Source organism: Populus alba, chromosome 15 (genome assembly GCF_005239225.2).
Source record: "Populus alba chromosome 15, ASM523922v2, whole genome shotgun sequence".
In the NCBI taxonomy this organism is placed as follows: Eukaryota; Viridiplantae; Streptophyta; class Magnoliopsida; order Malpighiales; family Salicaceae; genus Populus; species Populus alba.
The window spans coordinates 8,631,752-8,647,954 of NC_133298.1; the positions used below are offsets into that span (position 1 = coordinate 8,631,752).

A 16,203-nucleotide genomic window follows, 5' to 3' on the forward strand; every position below is an offset into this window, starting at 1 on the left:
CTCTAAAAATCTTAATTACCTATAATTTATTAAATTCTTGATCTAAATTATATTGAGAAACTCAATATGTGATAAATTAAATGTTGGGAGATGAAATTTATTAATTTAATTTAATTTAAAAATAAAATTTCTTTTAAAAAACTATATTTAACAAAGAAACACCGGTTTGATTACTATATAAAAAATTCACCAGCTTAGTATAAAAACTATAATTTTTGTTTTTTATATAAATTTCACTAAAATGTCCGCCCTTATTTGTTTTTATGTTTTAAAAGCGTTTTTAAAAAAATTTAAATATTTTTTTATTTGTTTCAAATTAATATTTGTTTGATGTTTTTAAATCATTTTGATATGCTAATGTTAAAAAATAATTTTAAAAAATTAAAAAATTATTATTTAAAATATTTTTAAATAAAAAATACTTTGCTATTTTTCAAGACTCAATTGCTAATAGTATATATTGCTCATAACGTGTCTTTCGGGTGCTAATTATTGTCATTTTTTTTTTTTTTTGAAGCCATCCATCCTTCTCCTGATGAGAAGAGCAAATGCAGATTCGTAGAAAATGAATCCTTTTAACTGTGCAGGTGCATGAAAGATTTAAAAGTTACCACAATACTCTTTCATCAGTGGGCTATTTTCTCTCTATTGGCAGTAAATCTCTAGATGTCAAAAAGCTTGGGCAGCCCTTTCAAGATCCACGGCACTTACAAGAGAGAATACCTTGTCCAGGATAAAGATGCTGCATGCCTGCTCGACTTGCTAGTGAGTAATTATGGAAGGAGTAATTTATGAGACACAAGTTTACAACATCATCAAGTGTAAAAGCTAACGTTACAAAAGATGTTTTAAAGTTCATCAAGCTGACAATCCTTCTATTTTATTAGCATGTTTAGCGTCCCCCGCCGCCGCCGCCTGAACCGCTTCTTTTGTAATAATGTCTAAGCTGATATATATTTTATTAGCAAGCTTATAATCCTTCCATTTTACCTTCAATAGAGAGCTCACAGTTAGCATATATATATATATATATATATATATATATATATATATATATATATATTCTTGCAGCAAGTATGTAGGAAGCCAAACATAGGAAAGTTACTTGAATTATTGCTCTCTTTCCTGGATTGTTGGACAGTATTTTATGACATGCTGTATAAAATCAAGTAGAAGGCAGCAAAATGCCTCCAGAATTTTGTGGATCTCGCTTTTCATCCGACACCGAGGATAACAGATGTACAATTTTTATCAGGCAACTGTAAGTTCATATAAAAGCGAACATATGTTATGAGCTTAAGGAAATTTATGTTGATCATTTCAACTTGTCAGTGATGTCCTTCCCAGATCTGACAACAACTGGAGAGGTTGAGAGACTACCCTGTGTGATAAATTTGTAATAGCAGAATGTATCTTTTGCTTGTAGAAGCAGAGAAAGAAGAAAGGAATAGGATTTCCTATGAGAGAAAAGAAAAGGAAGGAAGACACGTTTAGAAAGTCTGCAATCAAAATGCAGTAATACTTCTTTGTATATTCTACTTTCTTTACAGTGGATATCAATACATATATATATATACAATTTCTAACTAACGTCTGTTAATAAACGGTTAACTAATTGTAACAGAATATAACTAACTATATTATATCCATAATATTACAATGTGTTTATGATATCATGGCTAGTCTTCGTGAGTCTTCTGGTGTAGGAGAGTCGGCTGCAGGGGTGGCTTGTTTTGCAAGTATTGAAGAATTGTTTGCAGTTTTAGCTTCTGTGGGAGCATATGCTATGTTCCAATATCCCCCCGCAAGATAAGAATGGATATTTATCATTCCCATCTTGTCAAGTAAAGGATTAAGCATATGAGAACCAAGTGGTTTAGTGAGGGCATCAGCTAATTGAAACTTGGAAGGAATGTGAATGATGGTAAGGAGTCCTGCTTGCAATTTTTCACGAACAAGATGACAGTCAATTTGGATATGTTTGGTGCGTTCATGATGAACAGGGTTGTAAGCTATTTCGGAGGCTGGTTTGCTGTCAGTGTAGAGTAAGGCAGGTTGAGAGTGAGGGATGTGGAAATCAGCCAGTAAATAAGAAAGTCATTGTAGTTCACATGAAGTCGTTGCCAATGCCCGATATTCTGCTTCTGTAGAGGACCTACTTACAGTAGGTTGTTTCTTTGATTTCCAGGAGATTAAGGAATCTCCAAGGAAAATTAGATAGCCAGTAACACTTCGACGAGTGTCAATGCAACCTCCCCAATCACTGTCAGAATAAATGAAGGGGAGAAGCAGCTTTGAGTAGTAAACCTTTTCCTGGTGTGGCTTTAAGATACCGAAGGACTCTCTCTGCTGCTTGCATATGGAGGGTGTGAGGATTTGACATGAATTGGCTAAGGGTTTGGATGGCATAGGATAAGTCGGGTCTTGTGAGTGTAAGGTAGAGAAGCCTACCAATAAGTCTATGATAAGATGCAGGATTAGGCAAGGGAGGGCTAGTATCATGTGTGCTGAGTTTGAGTGTGGATTCCATTGGAAAAGTGACAGGTTTAGCACCAGAAAAACCACTGTCCATGAGGATGTCCAAGGCATATTTTCTTTGGCAAAGAACAATGCCTTTGGTAGATCGAGCTACCTCAATGCCGAGAAAGTATTTGAGGTGTCCCAAATCTTTGATGGGGAAAATTCTGAGAAGATAGTTTTTGACTATAGTCAGTGCTGTAAGATCATTTGATGCGATGAGAACATCATCAACATAGATTAAAATGGCAATGAGGGTGGTTTTAGATTGCTTGATGAAGAGGCTGGAATCTGATTTGGCTTGTAGAAAACCAAAGTGAAGAAGAGATGCAGAGAGTTTGGAAAACCATTGTCTTGAAGCCTGTTTAAGGCCATAGATACTCTTTTTGAGTTTGCATACTCGAGGGTCATTGTGATTGGAGTAGCCAGGTGGTAATTGCATATATACTTTTTCATGTAAGTCCCTATGTAGGAAGGCATTGTCTACATCAAGTTGATGTAAAAACCAATTGTTGGCTACAACAATGGTGAGAAGAACACGTACTGTTGTGATTTTTGCAACAGGAGAGAAAGTGTCAAAAAAATCAATTCCCTCTTGTTGTGTGTATCCTTTTGCTACCAATCGTGCTTTATATCTCTCAACCTGTCCATCAGCCTGAAATTTAACTTTGTAGACCCATTTACATCCAATGACAGTTTTATTAGGGGGCAGAATGACTAAGTCCCAAGTTTGGTTTTTCTCAAGGGCTGTGATTTCTTTGGTCATAGCATGCTGCCAATGAGGGATAGAGCTAGCTTGTTTGTAAGTTTTCGGTTCATAAATAGATGAAATAGAAGAAGTGAAAGCACAGTGGGGTAAAGATAATTGGGATGTAGATAAGTAAGGAAAGATAGAGTAGGGCTTACCAGGCAGGAAGCAAGGGGAAGAGTCTGGTGTTGCTGAAGCAATCTGAGCCATATGTCCACAATAATACTGTGTTAAGTAAGTAGGTGGATGTTTAGTTCTTTCAGATTTTCTAAGTTGAGTAAGAGGAGGAGGCAGGGTAGAAATGTGAGGAACAGAAGGTTGGATAGGAAGTGTTGCAGGAACAACAGAATCATGTAGAGTTGTGTTTGATGGGCGACAAGGAAAAGGGTCAAAGTGTTGAGGATAGTCAGGGAATACAAGAGGTGTATGAACCTTATTTGGAATAGATGGAAAGTTGGATTCATGAAAAACTACATTGCGAGAGACAAAAGTTTTGCAAGTGTTTAAGTCAAGAACTTTGTATCCTTTAATGTGTGGAGGGTATCCAAGAAAAATACATTTCGTGGCTCTTGGATGAAATTTACCTCTATTATGAGTGATTGTGCTAGCAAAACATAAACAACCGAAAACTTTTAAGTAATTGTAATGTGGGGGTTTTTGATAAAGAATATGGTAAGGTGTCTGATTTTGGAGAAAGAAGGAGGGGGTACGATTAATGAGGTGTGTGGCTGTTAATATGCAATCTGTCCAATAAGATAAAGGTAGTTGGATTTGAAACAGAAGAGATCGAGCTACATTGAGCAGGTGTTGATGTTTTCTTTCAACCCTTCCATTTTGTTCAGGTGTTTCAACACATGTTTGTTGATGTATGATGCCATGTGTTTGGTAGAAGATAGGCATATTAAATTCTTGGCCATTGTCGGATCTGAGAGTTTCAATATTTATGTTAAATTGAGTATGAACATATGCTAGAAAATTGCTGAGAAGATGTCTTGTTTCAGATTTGGATTTCATTAAGAATAACCAAGTAAATCTATTGTAATCATCTACAATAGTAAGAAAAAATTAATAACCAGAATAAGAGGTGACAGAGAAGGGTCCCCAAATGTCAATATGAACTAATTGAAAGGTTTTTGTAGATTGATGAACAGATAAAGAAAAAGGCAAACATTTTTGTTTAGCTAAGGGGCAAATATCACAAAAACTATTGTTGCTGATCGTGACTGAAGGATCAGTTTTGTTCAAAAGGGCGATTTTGGAGGGAGGTATGTGGCCTAAACGTAAATGCCAGATATTTGTGGCAACAACACAGGATTTGATGTTTGTTATAGGAGGTGATTTTGTAGCATTTTGAGCAGGAGGTTTATGAAGTTTGTATAGACTAGATTCAGCTTCAGCAAGACCAATCATCTTCCATTTGCTTAGGTCCTGTAGAATACATTTGGTGTGAAGAAAAAATAAACCAACAGTGTTAGCAGCAGTTAATCTAGAAACAGAAATAAGATTGATATTAAAGGCTGGAACATAAAGTGCATTGTATAAAATGATGTCAGGGGAAAATCTAACTGTTCCAGTGAAGAGAATTGGTACATGTTGACCATTAGGCAGATGAACGTTATTCTGAGTTTTAGGGAGAATGATGGATTCAAAAAGAAGAGGACTACAGATAATGTGATCTGTGGCTCCAGTATCAAGAATCCAAGAAAAACTGTTATGAGGTGAAGATGTTGTATGACATGAAAAAGATATACCTGATGTAGATACTTCTGTAGCAGTGTTATTTAGCTTTGAGCTGGAAATGCTATTTGCTAGAGTGAGTAGATTTTGCATCTGTTCTTGAGAGAAAACAATGTTAGGGGTATCAAGATGTGGTTGCAAGGCAGTAGTATGATGTGCAGTAGGTAATCGTTGAAAGTTCTTGCTGGTATGTGGCATGGTAGCCAATCTTTTTCCTCTTGGTCCCTTCCACCCAAGAGGGTATCCAATAAGTTGGAAACATTTATCAACAGTATGTCCAGGATATCCACAGTGGGTGCAGGTTGCCTCAGTTTTACCTTTGTGTTTAGCAAATCGTGTAGTATAGTTTGAACCTGATTTGGAATTTTGATTACGGTAGTGTTCAGCAATCATTGCTTGGCAATCAATTGGAATGCCTGCTGCATTTGTTAGGGATCTCTGACTCTCTTCTTGAAGAAGCAGGGAGAAGACTCTGCCCATAGATGGCAAAGGAGTTTGCAGCAATAGTTGGCTTTTAACTGATGAGTAAGAATCATGAAGGCCAACCAGAAATTTCATGACAAAGTCGGATTGTTGTCGATCAGTTAGATGTTTAAAAATATTGCATGAGCAGGAATCAAGATGTCCACATTTGCAGCTTGGGAATGGGCGATAACTGCTATATTCATCCCATAGTGCCTTGAATTCACTAAAATATTCAGTGATAGATTTTGAGTTCTGTGAAATAGAACTCAAAGATTTTTCTAAACTAAAAACCCTTGGTCCATCACTTCTAAGATATCTAGTTCGTATTTCTTCCCAGATATCAAAAGCTGTTGCGAAGTAAAGAAGGCTGCTGCGAATTTCTTTGGAAATTGAATTCATCAGCCATGATAGGACCAAATTGTTTGATCTCAGCCAAGCCATACGAAGTGATTGATTGGTTGTATTTAGTTGAACTAAAGATCCATCAATGAAGGCAATCTTGTTTTTCACTGTTAAGGCAATTGTCATGGATTTGCTCCATGCAATATAATTTTCGCCAGTGAAGATTTCTGAAACCAGAAGAGCGCCAGGATTATCAGAAGGATGGAGGTAGTAGCAGCTGGAAGAATCATCAGAAAGATTTAGAGTAGTGATATTGGATGAATCTTTATGTGCTGTAGAAGCACTTTCTTCAAAATGATCAGACATTTTGAAAAAGAATCAAGAAGTTGATGACAGAAAAGATATCCAACTACAAAGATCGTGAATCTTTAAAAATTAAAGAAGAGTATATGTTTTCAGAGTTTTAGAATATAACAGAGATATTATAAAATCTTGATTTCTTCTATCGCTCTGATACCATGATAAATTTGTAATAGCAAAATGTATCTTTTGCTTGTAGAAGCAGAGAAAGAAGAAAGGAATAGGATTTCCTATGAGAGAAAAAAAAAAAAAAAGAAGGAAGACACGTTTAGAAAGTCTCCAATCAAAATGCAGTAATACTTCTTTGTATATTCTACTTTCTTTACAGTGGATATCAATACATATATATATACAATTTCTAACTAACGTCTGTTAATAAACGGTTAACTAATTGTAACAGAATATAACTAACTATATTATATCCATAATATTACAATGTGTTTATGATATCATGGCTAGTCTTCGTGAGTCTTCTGGTGTAGGAGAGTCGGCTGCAGGGGTGGCTTGTTCTGCAAGTATTGAAGAATTGTTTGCAGTTTTAGCTTCTATGGGAGCATGTGCTATGTTCCAATACTGTGGTTCTTGCTTGTCCAAAAGCAGAACACCTTTCTGTTCTTTCTCTTCGATCTTCAAAGATTTATAGGGAGTTGATGTGATGTTTCCGAAAAATAAATAGAAAAAAGGCAACAATGCGTTGGAGGATTAAAATAGATATAAATGAATAAGTATTATGGTTGTTGAATAAAGCTTGATAAGTAAAAAATAGAATAATAAAAAAAGAAAATCTGATTTAAGAAAGAGAGATTTGGCAGGAGAGAAGAAAGTGTTGTAAATAATGAAAATTATTTCAAAATTATTTATTTTATATTAAAATAATATAATTTATTTTTATCTTATATTGAAAAAATAAAATTTTTATTTAATGTTTATATAGTGAATTTTTATATATAATAATAACTAACAAATAAAAAATAATGAGTTCGCACGCATAAGGTTAAGCCAAGTAAGAGGAAAACCTTTTATTGTCTTCGTTCACAAAGTAATGCTATATTTTCTAAAAAAAAAAAAATTCATAATAATTTGCTTTTGGTCTTCATATTAAAATTATAATTTTTTTAAACACTTGGAATTAATTTTGTAATAGATATAAAATCCTAATAAAATTGTTATTTTCAATTTTTTTAATAACTATATATTTTTTTTAATTTTCTAATAATTTTTTATTTATTTATTTTAACTATTATAACAACTTTTTAATTCTAAACTGATACACAATCCGAACTGTATCACTGCATCACGGATCTGAACATCTTCTCTTGCGCGGAATACAGGCGGCAAAAATGGGACGACCATTTATTCAACTGCTTTAACAACTGAGATATTACTTGCTGAAATGTGAATCCAACCATGATTTTAGGGATTGCTTCAACCTTGGATCCAGCCAAGCTAGTGGTTGTCCTCCTTGTTGGTGTGGAAGAGGAACAAGCCATGGCAGAAATTAACTACACTTAATTTAGTACGTAGTTAGAATTGCTCTATGTTGCTTGTTGTTTAATGGTAGATTCAGCAGTTGAAGTATGGTTAGAAAGAGAGGGAAAAGGAGGCATTTTTAGTTGAAATTTTGGGACCATGGAAAATGAAGTAGAAATGGACAATGTTGGGTGTGTGGGGTTTGGGCTACCATGTCCGAGCCCATACATCTTGGTAGAAGTTGTTTTTTAATCTTTTGAACTCATTAAAATGAAAGAATTTGAAAGAAAAAAAGAAGAAGCTGAGTTGTACTTGGGTGTGCGTGTATTTCAGACATGCAATTGGATCCCGAATCCTAGCAACATAGGCTGCTGCAAATCTACTGCTGCTCTCAACTTGGGCAGGATATGAGGCTAGTTGATTGATAAAAGCAAACGAAGGTATTTTGCAATATAAATGCTTAAATTGAAGAATGTAGGCTACTCATCACCTAGTTCTACATTTTTTTTCGTCAAACTAAAAGGCCAAAAACAACCTGCTACAAGAGGTTTTATGTCTAGTTCTCTTGAAGCAGGTTACTAGAGTGGCTTAAGCAGAGCAGCACTACTGCAATACCATTGCTCTTATTAAGAGAGTCATTCTTAGGGAATGCATGCAAATCACACAAACATTCCTTCTCCTGTGTTGAGGCGCTGTGGATTTCATCTGTGTTGTGCAGTGTGGAATTTCCAATGTCAATTTCTATGAAGTTAGGAGTTGATTCTTTTGAATGTATCATCAGGAGTTAATCAGTTGGCGGGCAAGGGTCATAAGGGTGTTTTAGGGGTCAAGAGATGGAGTTCTGAGATGATGGAGAGAAGGGATGGAGTTCAAGAACCGTGCATAAGGTCGTCTCCTGAAGGGGGGAAAGGTGAAGTTGAACGTAGACATTTGCCAACTTTTGGTTGTTCATACAACTTTGGTTAGGATTCAAAAAGCTTTTCAGGCCTAAAATAGACCATCTTCTAAAGAACATGTTTCCCTGCTGTGAATCTCACGGGTTTTGGTCATTGGTGTTTGTCTTGATGTCTCTGTGTTTCATCTACCAGGTACATAAGTAAAGATAAGTCCATAGTTCCAATGCTCAAAATGCTCTGAGATTCTAAACGTGCAACGTTCTTGGTAACAAACAGGTGTTAAATCCTCCCATCTCCCTTTCTGTTATTTTCCCTTTCTCTATAAATATCGAAAGAATCAACTGTTGATAGTAGTGGCATCTTGGTACTGTTGATATCTTCTTTAGTAGTGGCATCTTGGTAATGTTGATACTCAGCAACAAGATCATTCATGTTGCTCTCAAATTCAGTGAACTCCATTTCATTCATTCCTTCTCCTGTGTACCAATGCAAGAAGGCCTTTCTCTTAAACATTGGTGTGAACTGCTCACTCACTCTCCTAAACATCTCCTGTATGGAAGTTGAATTGCCAACGAAAGTTGAAGCCATTGAAAGCTCTTTTGGTAGGATATCGCAAACACTAGACTTCACGTTGTTTGGTATCCATTCCACAAAGTAAGATGAGTTTTTGTTCTGCACATTGATAATTTGCTCATCGACTTCTTTTGTACTCATTTTGCCTCTAAACATAGCTAATGCTGTGAGGTAAGGCCCGTGTCGAGGATCAGCTACAAACATCATGTTCTTGGCATCCCACATTTGTTGGGTGAGCTTAGGGACAGTGAGAGAGTGGTATTGTTGTGATCCTCTAGATGTCAGAGGAGCAAACCCCACCATGAAAAAGTGAAGCCTTGGGAATGGGATTAAGTTCACAGCTAGTTTTCTCAGGTCTGAGTTAAGCTGACCCGGAAAGCGCAAACAACAAGTAACACCACTCATCGTTCCTGAAATCAGATGATTCAAGTCTCCAACTGGAAGAGCAGGAAAAGAACTATTCATCAAAGGCAGTTTCAGAGAGAAATAATCGGTTTAATTAGAAAGGTCAAAACCAAAACCAAAATTACAAATCTTATATGGTTGCATGGTTTAAAATCTAAGCTGAATCTAAAACCACTCTAATGCTTCGAGACCGAAGTTTTGTAATATTGTAATCTACTTACAGCTTGGGGTAGTGAGTTTGAGAGTCCTGAAGCAGATATCATATAGTGCTTCATTATCAAGAACCATACATTCATCAGCATTCTCCATAAGTTGATGAACAGAAAGGGTAGCATTGTAAGGCTCCACGACTGTGTCCGACACTTTGGGAGATGGGAACACAGAGAATACAAGCATCATTCTATCCGGGAACTCTTCTCTGATTTTTGAAATCAGCAAAGTTCCCATTCCAAACCCAGTCCCCCCACTAAGGGAGTGGCATACTTGAAATCTTGCAACATTGATCAGAAAAATAGTTCGTATATTTTTTAGTCAATTGAGATTAATTTTCAGGGAAAATGTTGCCTAATATTTCTGAATTTTATGTCGATCAACCTTGTAAGCAATCACAATTCTCAGCCTCTTTCCTAACGGCATCCAGGACCGAGTCAATAAGCTCAGCACCCTCGGTGTAATGGCCTTTAGCCCAATTGTTTCCTGCCCCTGATTGCCCGAAAACGAAATTATCAGGCCGGAAAATCTGCCCATATGGACCGGTCCTCACGCTATCCATAGTGCCAGGCTCAAGGTCCATAAGAACATCCCGCGGCACATACCGGCCGTTACTAGCCTCATTGTAATACACATTCACTCTCTCTAGCTGTAAGTCTGTCTTTCCGATGTACTGGCCGGTTGGATCAATCCCATGTTCATCACAAACCACCTCCCAGAACTTTGATCCAATTTGGTTCCCACATTGCCTTCCTTGAATGTGAAGAATCTCATGCATGGTGGTCTAATAGGAAGCTCGTAGCCCGAGGGAAAAATGGGAGTAGTGTTGAGATATTATAACAGAAAACTAAACTCTCCCTGAAGGGGCTTGAAATGGAGGAGTCACGGTGGGGTTATTTATACATAGAAAACAAAAGGATCCTCCATTTCCTCTTGTGAAAATTACATGAACATCCTTGGCTTGTGATGTTAAGATGAAGGATGAGGATTATAATTTAGGTGAGTGATCGGATGGTTGAAGATTGTCCGTCTGGCTAAAGATGGCTCGAGTGTTGTCCGTTAATGAGGGGATTTATTGTGTGAATATTTGCCATTTGGTGTTGGAGGCTGCAGCATTGCCGACTCAAGAGGCCTACAGTTTGTTGCTTTTGGTAGCAAAGAAAGATAGCATAGTAGTTGATGTTGTGGTTCATTGCTTGGGTGACAATGTGCTTCATTACAAAGTGACAACCAAATTTAGAAGATGAGTTTTACCTTTGTAGGCCAACTCTTGTCCATTCTTCTTTACGTTGTCTTTCTAATTTAGCATTACTAGGATAGTAATATCCCCATGACTTCGTGAAATTATTAGATCAATTTAGTGGTTTTTTTTTTTTTTTTTTACATTATGAGTTTATAGATTAAGGCAACAAAGTATATAACAGTATATTTATAGACTTAGCCAAGAAACAAATATAGACGAAATCATATGAAATGCCTAACATGATCTGACATGACCAGTGAAAATCATATAATATAGATATTGTAGATGATAGTGAGTAAAAAAACCTAAGAAATGGATATCATCGATCGAGTAACAGGTCAATAATTTTGAAACCTTGTTAATTTGACCCAACCTGTATACCACATACTCATTTTGTTTTTATATTTGATAGTTTTGGATTGAATGTTTATTTTTGTTTTATTTAAAAATGCTTCGATTCCAAAGATTTTATTAGTGAGTTTTCTATTAAATTTCTTTAACGTAACAAAAAAAAGTTTGCCTCTTAGCAAGAGGGGAAATGAGAGATATTTAGAACTTAATGGTGGTGCACCATAATATGAAAATTAGACCTAGCATCAAAGATATCATATCACCTACAATACACACAGTAAGTCCACCTCTAAATACAACCTCATGAAAATTAGCAATATAAACTCAATTCATGGATATCTATAATATCCATAAAAAAATTAGTTCAACCTAGTATATCTAACATGTTCAGGTTAAAAAAAAATGGATTGGGTTTATAATTTTTAAAATATTAGAAGTTGAGTTATATACAATTATAATTTTAAGCTTAAACTTAATCCAACTATATCTATGAATACACTTATAAAATGCATATATTTATTGTATTTTATTTATATGTATAATGGCCTAATTAATCCATAAGTGTTAAAATACATTAAATTTAATTAATTCTTGACTAACAATGTTAATTGACCTCTAAAGTTTTCAGAAGGGGTATCATATACCAAAAGAACAATTCAAAGCAAAATATTGGATAATGGTATAGCTTAGAAATGATAAATGCATTGACGATTATGTCATACTTATATCATCTCATTTTCTTTTTATTATGGGGACATTTCTTACCCACATGCAAGGAGTAACAATGGGAGGTTGTTCTAAATTATGTAATTTGATTATTATTATTATTTATCTCTTGAGAAATTCTAAAAGAAAATTTAATCACTCCTGCTTAAGGAAGGCTACATTTTTCTTTTTCCATAATTTACAAAAGACTATTTAAAATGCATGCTTTAAATATTCAAAATAACATAATAAATCTTATGATCCATAATATAGATATTAAAAGAACAGACGTGGGCTATTATGTTGGGATTGTGTTAGGCGTGATAGTAGGGATTTAGATTTTAGTTAGAAATGGATTCATCTTTTTTTTTTTCTTTTAAATTTGTTTTAACATGAAATATACATTGTATTTTGTAAACTAGATCTTTAACTTAATGTTAAAATACTCTAAGGCATACCAAATATGCAAGGAAATGTAAATAGAAATAGGTATTAAAACCTAAAACAATGGGAGTAAAACTTGAAATGGTGTAATTGAAAAGAATCTAAATGTCATAACAAAACTATAAGGAAGAAAAAATTTCATGAACCAATAATTAAAAACTTGTTATAAAAAGTGATGTAAACAATGAAATGTAAAAGAGCCTATATGTTATCAATATTAAATACCCCTTGATTTCAGTTTATTTGTTAATTATAAGTAAAAGAGGTTGAATATGCGCTAATGATTATCCCAAATTGCATTGAAAAAATAAAATCATCTCAAATTTTGAGTCTTGATTCGTGTTTTATTTTTTTCTAGTAATGACTAATATTATATTATGTTATATATTATAAGCGAAGAAATTGGGTATTCACTATAGAATCCATTATGCGCTCTTTTTTTCATTGTTTTTTATCATTGAAAAAATTACATAATACATGGTCATTGAACTTTATTTCTTTTTAATTACATCCACCAATATTACATTGGCAAGTTTTATGTTTTAGGAATTAATTAAAACTTGATTTTACAAAATATTATTTTATGTTATAGTTAAAAAATTAAAACAATGAGCACTAAAATAAATATAAAAAATCCCTTTTAGTTTAACACTTAAAGTTTTAGTGTACTAAAATTTGGTCCCTTTTTTTTAGGATTTTAAGTTTTGATTCTAAACTTCATTTTCTTCAGGTTTTAGTTCCTAGATGTTAAGATAGGAAAGATAAAGCATTTAGTCAGCCCCAATTTGGCTATAATAAATGTTAATCTTGGTGTCAATGAATTGTTGGTGTGAATGAGCTAATCTTAAAGAGAAGATTGTGTGCAACTTTCTTCTTTTTTTTCTTATTTATGAGACCATTATGCTGCCTCTAATGACATTCAATAATTACTAAATGTAAAAGACAAAAAAACCCTCAAGTCAAAGGCAAAGCTTTTTAAATTCCAAGGGTAATGAAGTAACTTAACTGTTTTAAAATTAAGTCAAAGAATAAAAAGCTCATTGAGCAAAGTTTAATGTTTTCTGCTTTTAAGAGTAATAAAATAATTATATATTGAAAAAAAAAATTAAAAAGATTTCAACACTGAACATGCCCACGCTGGCCTGATCAAAGCTGAAGATGCCAATGATGCGACACACTGCCTTTAGCAAAAACAAGGCCTACTGTGAGGGGGGCGACCAATGTTCATTATTGTATTGAGTGATGGGTCTTATAAAAAAAAAAAACCCTTCTTGTTCTTAAAACAAAGTTATATGACTTTGTAAAATAGAAGTAAAATAGTAATTTTGCTATGAAAATTTAGTGTGAAATGTACTTCCATGCCATAATATGAGCCCTTATAATAATATACTAGTTAGGTGACCCATGATACGCAAAAGGCCAACTTTTTATATATATAAAATATCAAAAAAATCTAAAACCCAAGAGCATTGGGTCTATCTAAAAAGAAAGCCCCAAGAGCTTAGGGCCTGGTGTTGCAACCAGACCTAGGGCAATTGGGCACGGAGTTGCAGCCAGATCCAATATTCTTAGATATGACATTGCAGCCAGATCTAAGCTTGGTTCTAGACGCATGACCCAAGTGTATTGGGCTAGACAGGGCCATAAGACCCAAGGGACTTGGGTTTGCGCTCCTATCACTCCCAAACAACTTGGGTAAGGTGCCCCTTTCTAGCACCAAGTTTCTTGGATTTGGAAGGGGATGTTAGATCCAAGTTAATAATAATAATAATAATAATAATAATAAATTTGTATGAGCCAAGATTTTTATAGTTTTTAATCCATTCAAATAAAATTTATTGTTTTTTTTTAATAGTAATAATATTTTTTTTTCAAATTTATTAATGATGATGATGATGATATTTCCTCTTTACTGTGTGAAAAATAAATAAATAAGAAAAAAAAAATTACAGTATTGGATCCTGTTAGAGGCATACCCAACGTTGTTTAATGGGTCATGCTAACTGCAAGACCCAATGCCATAAGGTCCTACTGGCACCAAGACCTAACGTTATTGGATCCTAGTAATAGCAGGACCAACCATAATTTTTTAATTACAAACAACAAGGACAACGGGGCCCCCACCCCCACGCTATAATATTTATAATATAAATAATAATATTTTTAATATTAATAATAATATTAAACTTACATATGTTTAAGTGGGTCTGTCTGCAATACCAAGCCCAAGAGCTTTAGGACCATCTTAAATGCCAGATCCAGGAGCTGTGGATCTAGCTGCAATGCCGAACCAATTAGAATTAAGTCAGGATGTTGTACCCATTTGCCTTGGGTCCAAACCCCTTACCCAAGTGTCTTGGGCAAGGCAGTGATGCAAGACCTAAGAGACTTAAGTATGCACTTTTACCACTCCCAAGCAACTTGGGTCAGGTATATTTTTACAACCCCAAGTTTCTTAGGTCTAGAAGAGGATGTCAAACCCAAGTTAATAATAATAGTAGTAGTAATAGTAATAACAACAATTGATTTTACCCTTAAAATCAAATCTATGTTTTTTTCCGATAATAATAACATTTATTGTTAATTTAATGATATTAATAAATTTAATAATATTTCTAATATTAATAATAATATTTAACTTATTTGTTTAAGTTCTTATATTTTTTTAAAAATATATGGTTTTTCTTTAATGGTAACAAATTTTTTTTTTTCAATTTACTAATGATAACAATAAATAATAATATTAATAATAATAATTCTTCATTTTACCCTTCAAATCAAATCTATTATTGTTTTTTCAATATTAATAATATTTTTTTTCAAATTTATTAATTGTTAATACTTTCATAAAAATAAAAATAATAATATTTATAATGCAAATAATAATATTAAACTTACCCATGTGTAAGTGAGTCTGCTTGCAACAACAGACCCAAGAGATTTGAGTTCATTTTAAATGTTAGGCCCAAGAGCTCTAGATCTGGTTACACGCTGGACCCATTAGACGTGGGTCAGGACACCGAACCTATAGGCCTTGGGTCCGGACGCCTGACCTAAGTGTCTTTTGCCAGGTGGTGCTGTAAGACCCAAAGGACTTGGGTTTGCATTCCTACCACTCCCAAGCAACTTGGATTAGATGAACCTTTCTAGCCGTAAGTTTCTTGATTCTCGAAGGGGATGCCAGACTCAAATCAATAATAATAATTGTTTTTACCCTTTAAATCAAAATTTATGTTTTTTTCAATAGTAATGATATTTATTGTAAATTTAATAATATTTAACTTGTTTGCCCAAGTTCTTATATTTTTTAATCTTTTTTTTAATATATGGTTTTTCTTTAATGGTAATATTTTTTTTTTTCAATTTACTAATAATAATAATTCTCATGTGGTTGCTGGCCAAGTCCATAGGAGTCCTGGACTTGGCAGGCAACCAAGTCCAGTGTACGTGGACTTGCTGCAAATCCCCGACGTAGGTCAGAAGAGAACCGGTGGGCGGGTTTCCACCCAACACGTGTGTCAACAGACTCTAGGCATATGGTTCTGCAACCCTTTCGCGCTGGTTTGTACCCACCGCCTAGGTATTCAACCCTTGCATGCAAGTTTGCAGCCACACGCACAGGCTTGCATACCCCCTCCCTCTGTATGCAACCAGGCGCGTAGGTCAGTCCCTATCACCTAGGCTGGGCAAACCTAGCGCTGGTGTCTGTAACCCTAACACTAGGTATGATCTGTACA

The 16,203-nt window shown here is 34.5% G+C and overlaps 2 protein-coding genes and 1 pseudogene across 2 annotated transcripts; 1 reads left to right on the plus strand and 2 right to left on the minus strand.

Moving 5' to 3' along the window:
- Positions 1–1,665: 1,665 nt before the first annotated feature.
- Positions 1,666–6,175, minus strand: LOC140954609 (uncharacterized). Its single transcript, XM_073404808.1, has 3 exons — positions 4,435–6,175; positions 2,308–3,735; positions 1,666–1,934 (listed from the first exon to the last, which is right to left on the minus strand). The coding sequence occupies exons 1-3, from the start codon at positions 6,173–6,175 to the stop codon at positions 1,666–1,668; spliced, it is 3,438 nt and encodes a 1,145-aa protein (XP_073260909.1).
- A 2,790-nt stretch (positions 6,176–8,965) lies between these two features.
- On the plus strand, positions 8,966–9,283 carry LOC118050957 (uncharacterized; annotated as a pseudogene).
- A 443-nt stretch (positions 9,284–9,726) lies between these two features.
- Positions 9,727–10,501, minus strand: LOC118050989 (tubulin beta-3 chain). The gene is made up of 2 exons (XM_035061485.1): positions 10,108–10,501; positions 9,727–9,995 (listed from the first exon to the last, which is right to left on the minus strand). The coding sequence occupies exons 1-2, from the start codon at positions 10,499–10,501 to the stop codon at positions 9,727–9,729; spliced, it is 663 nt and encodes a 220-aa protein (XP_034917376.1).
- Positions 10,502–16,203: the final 5,702 nt, after the last annotated feature.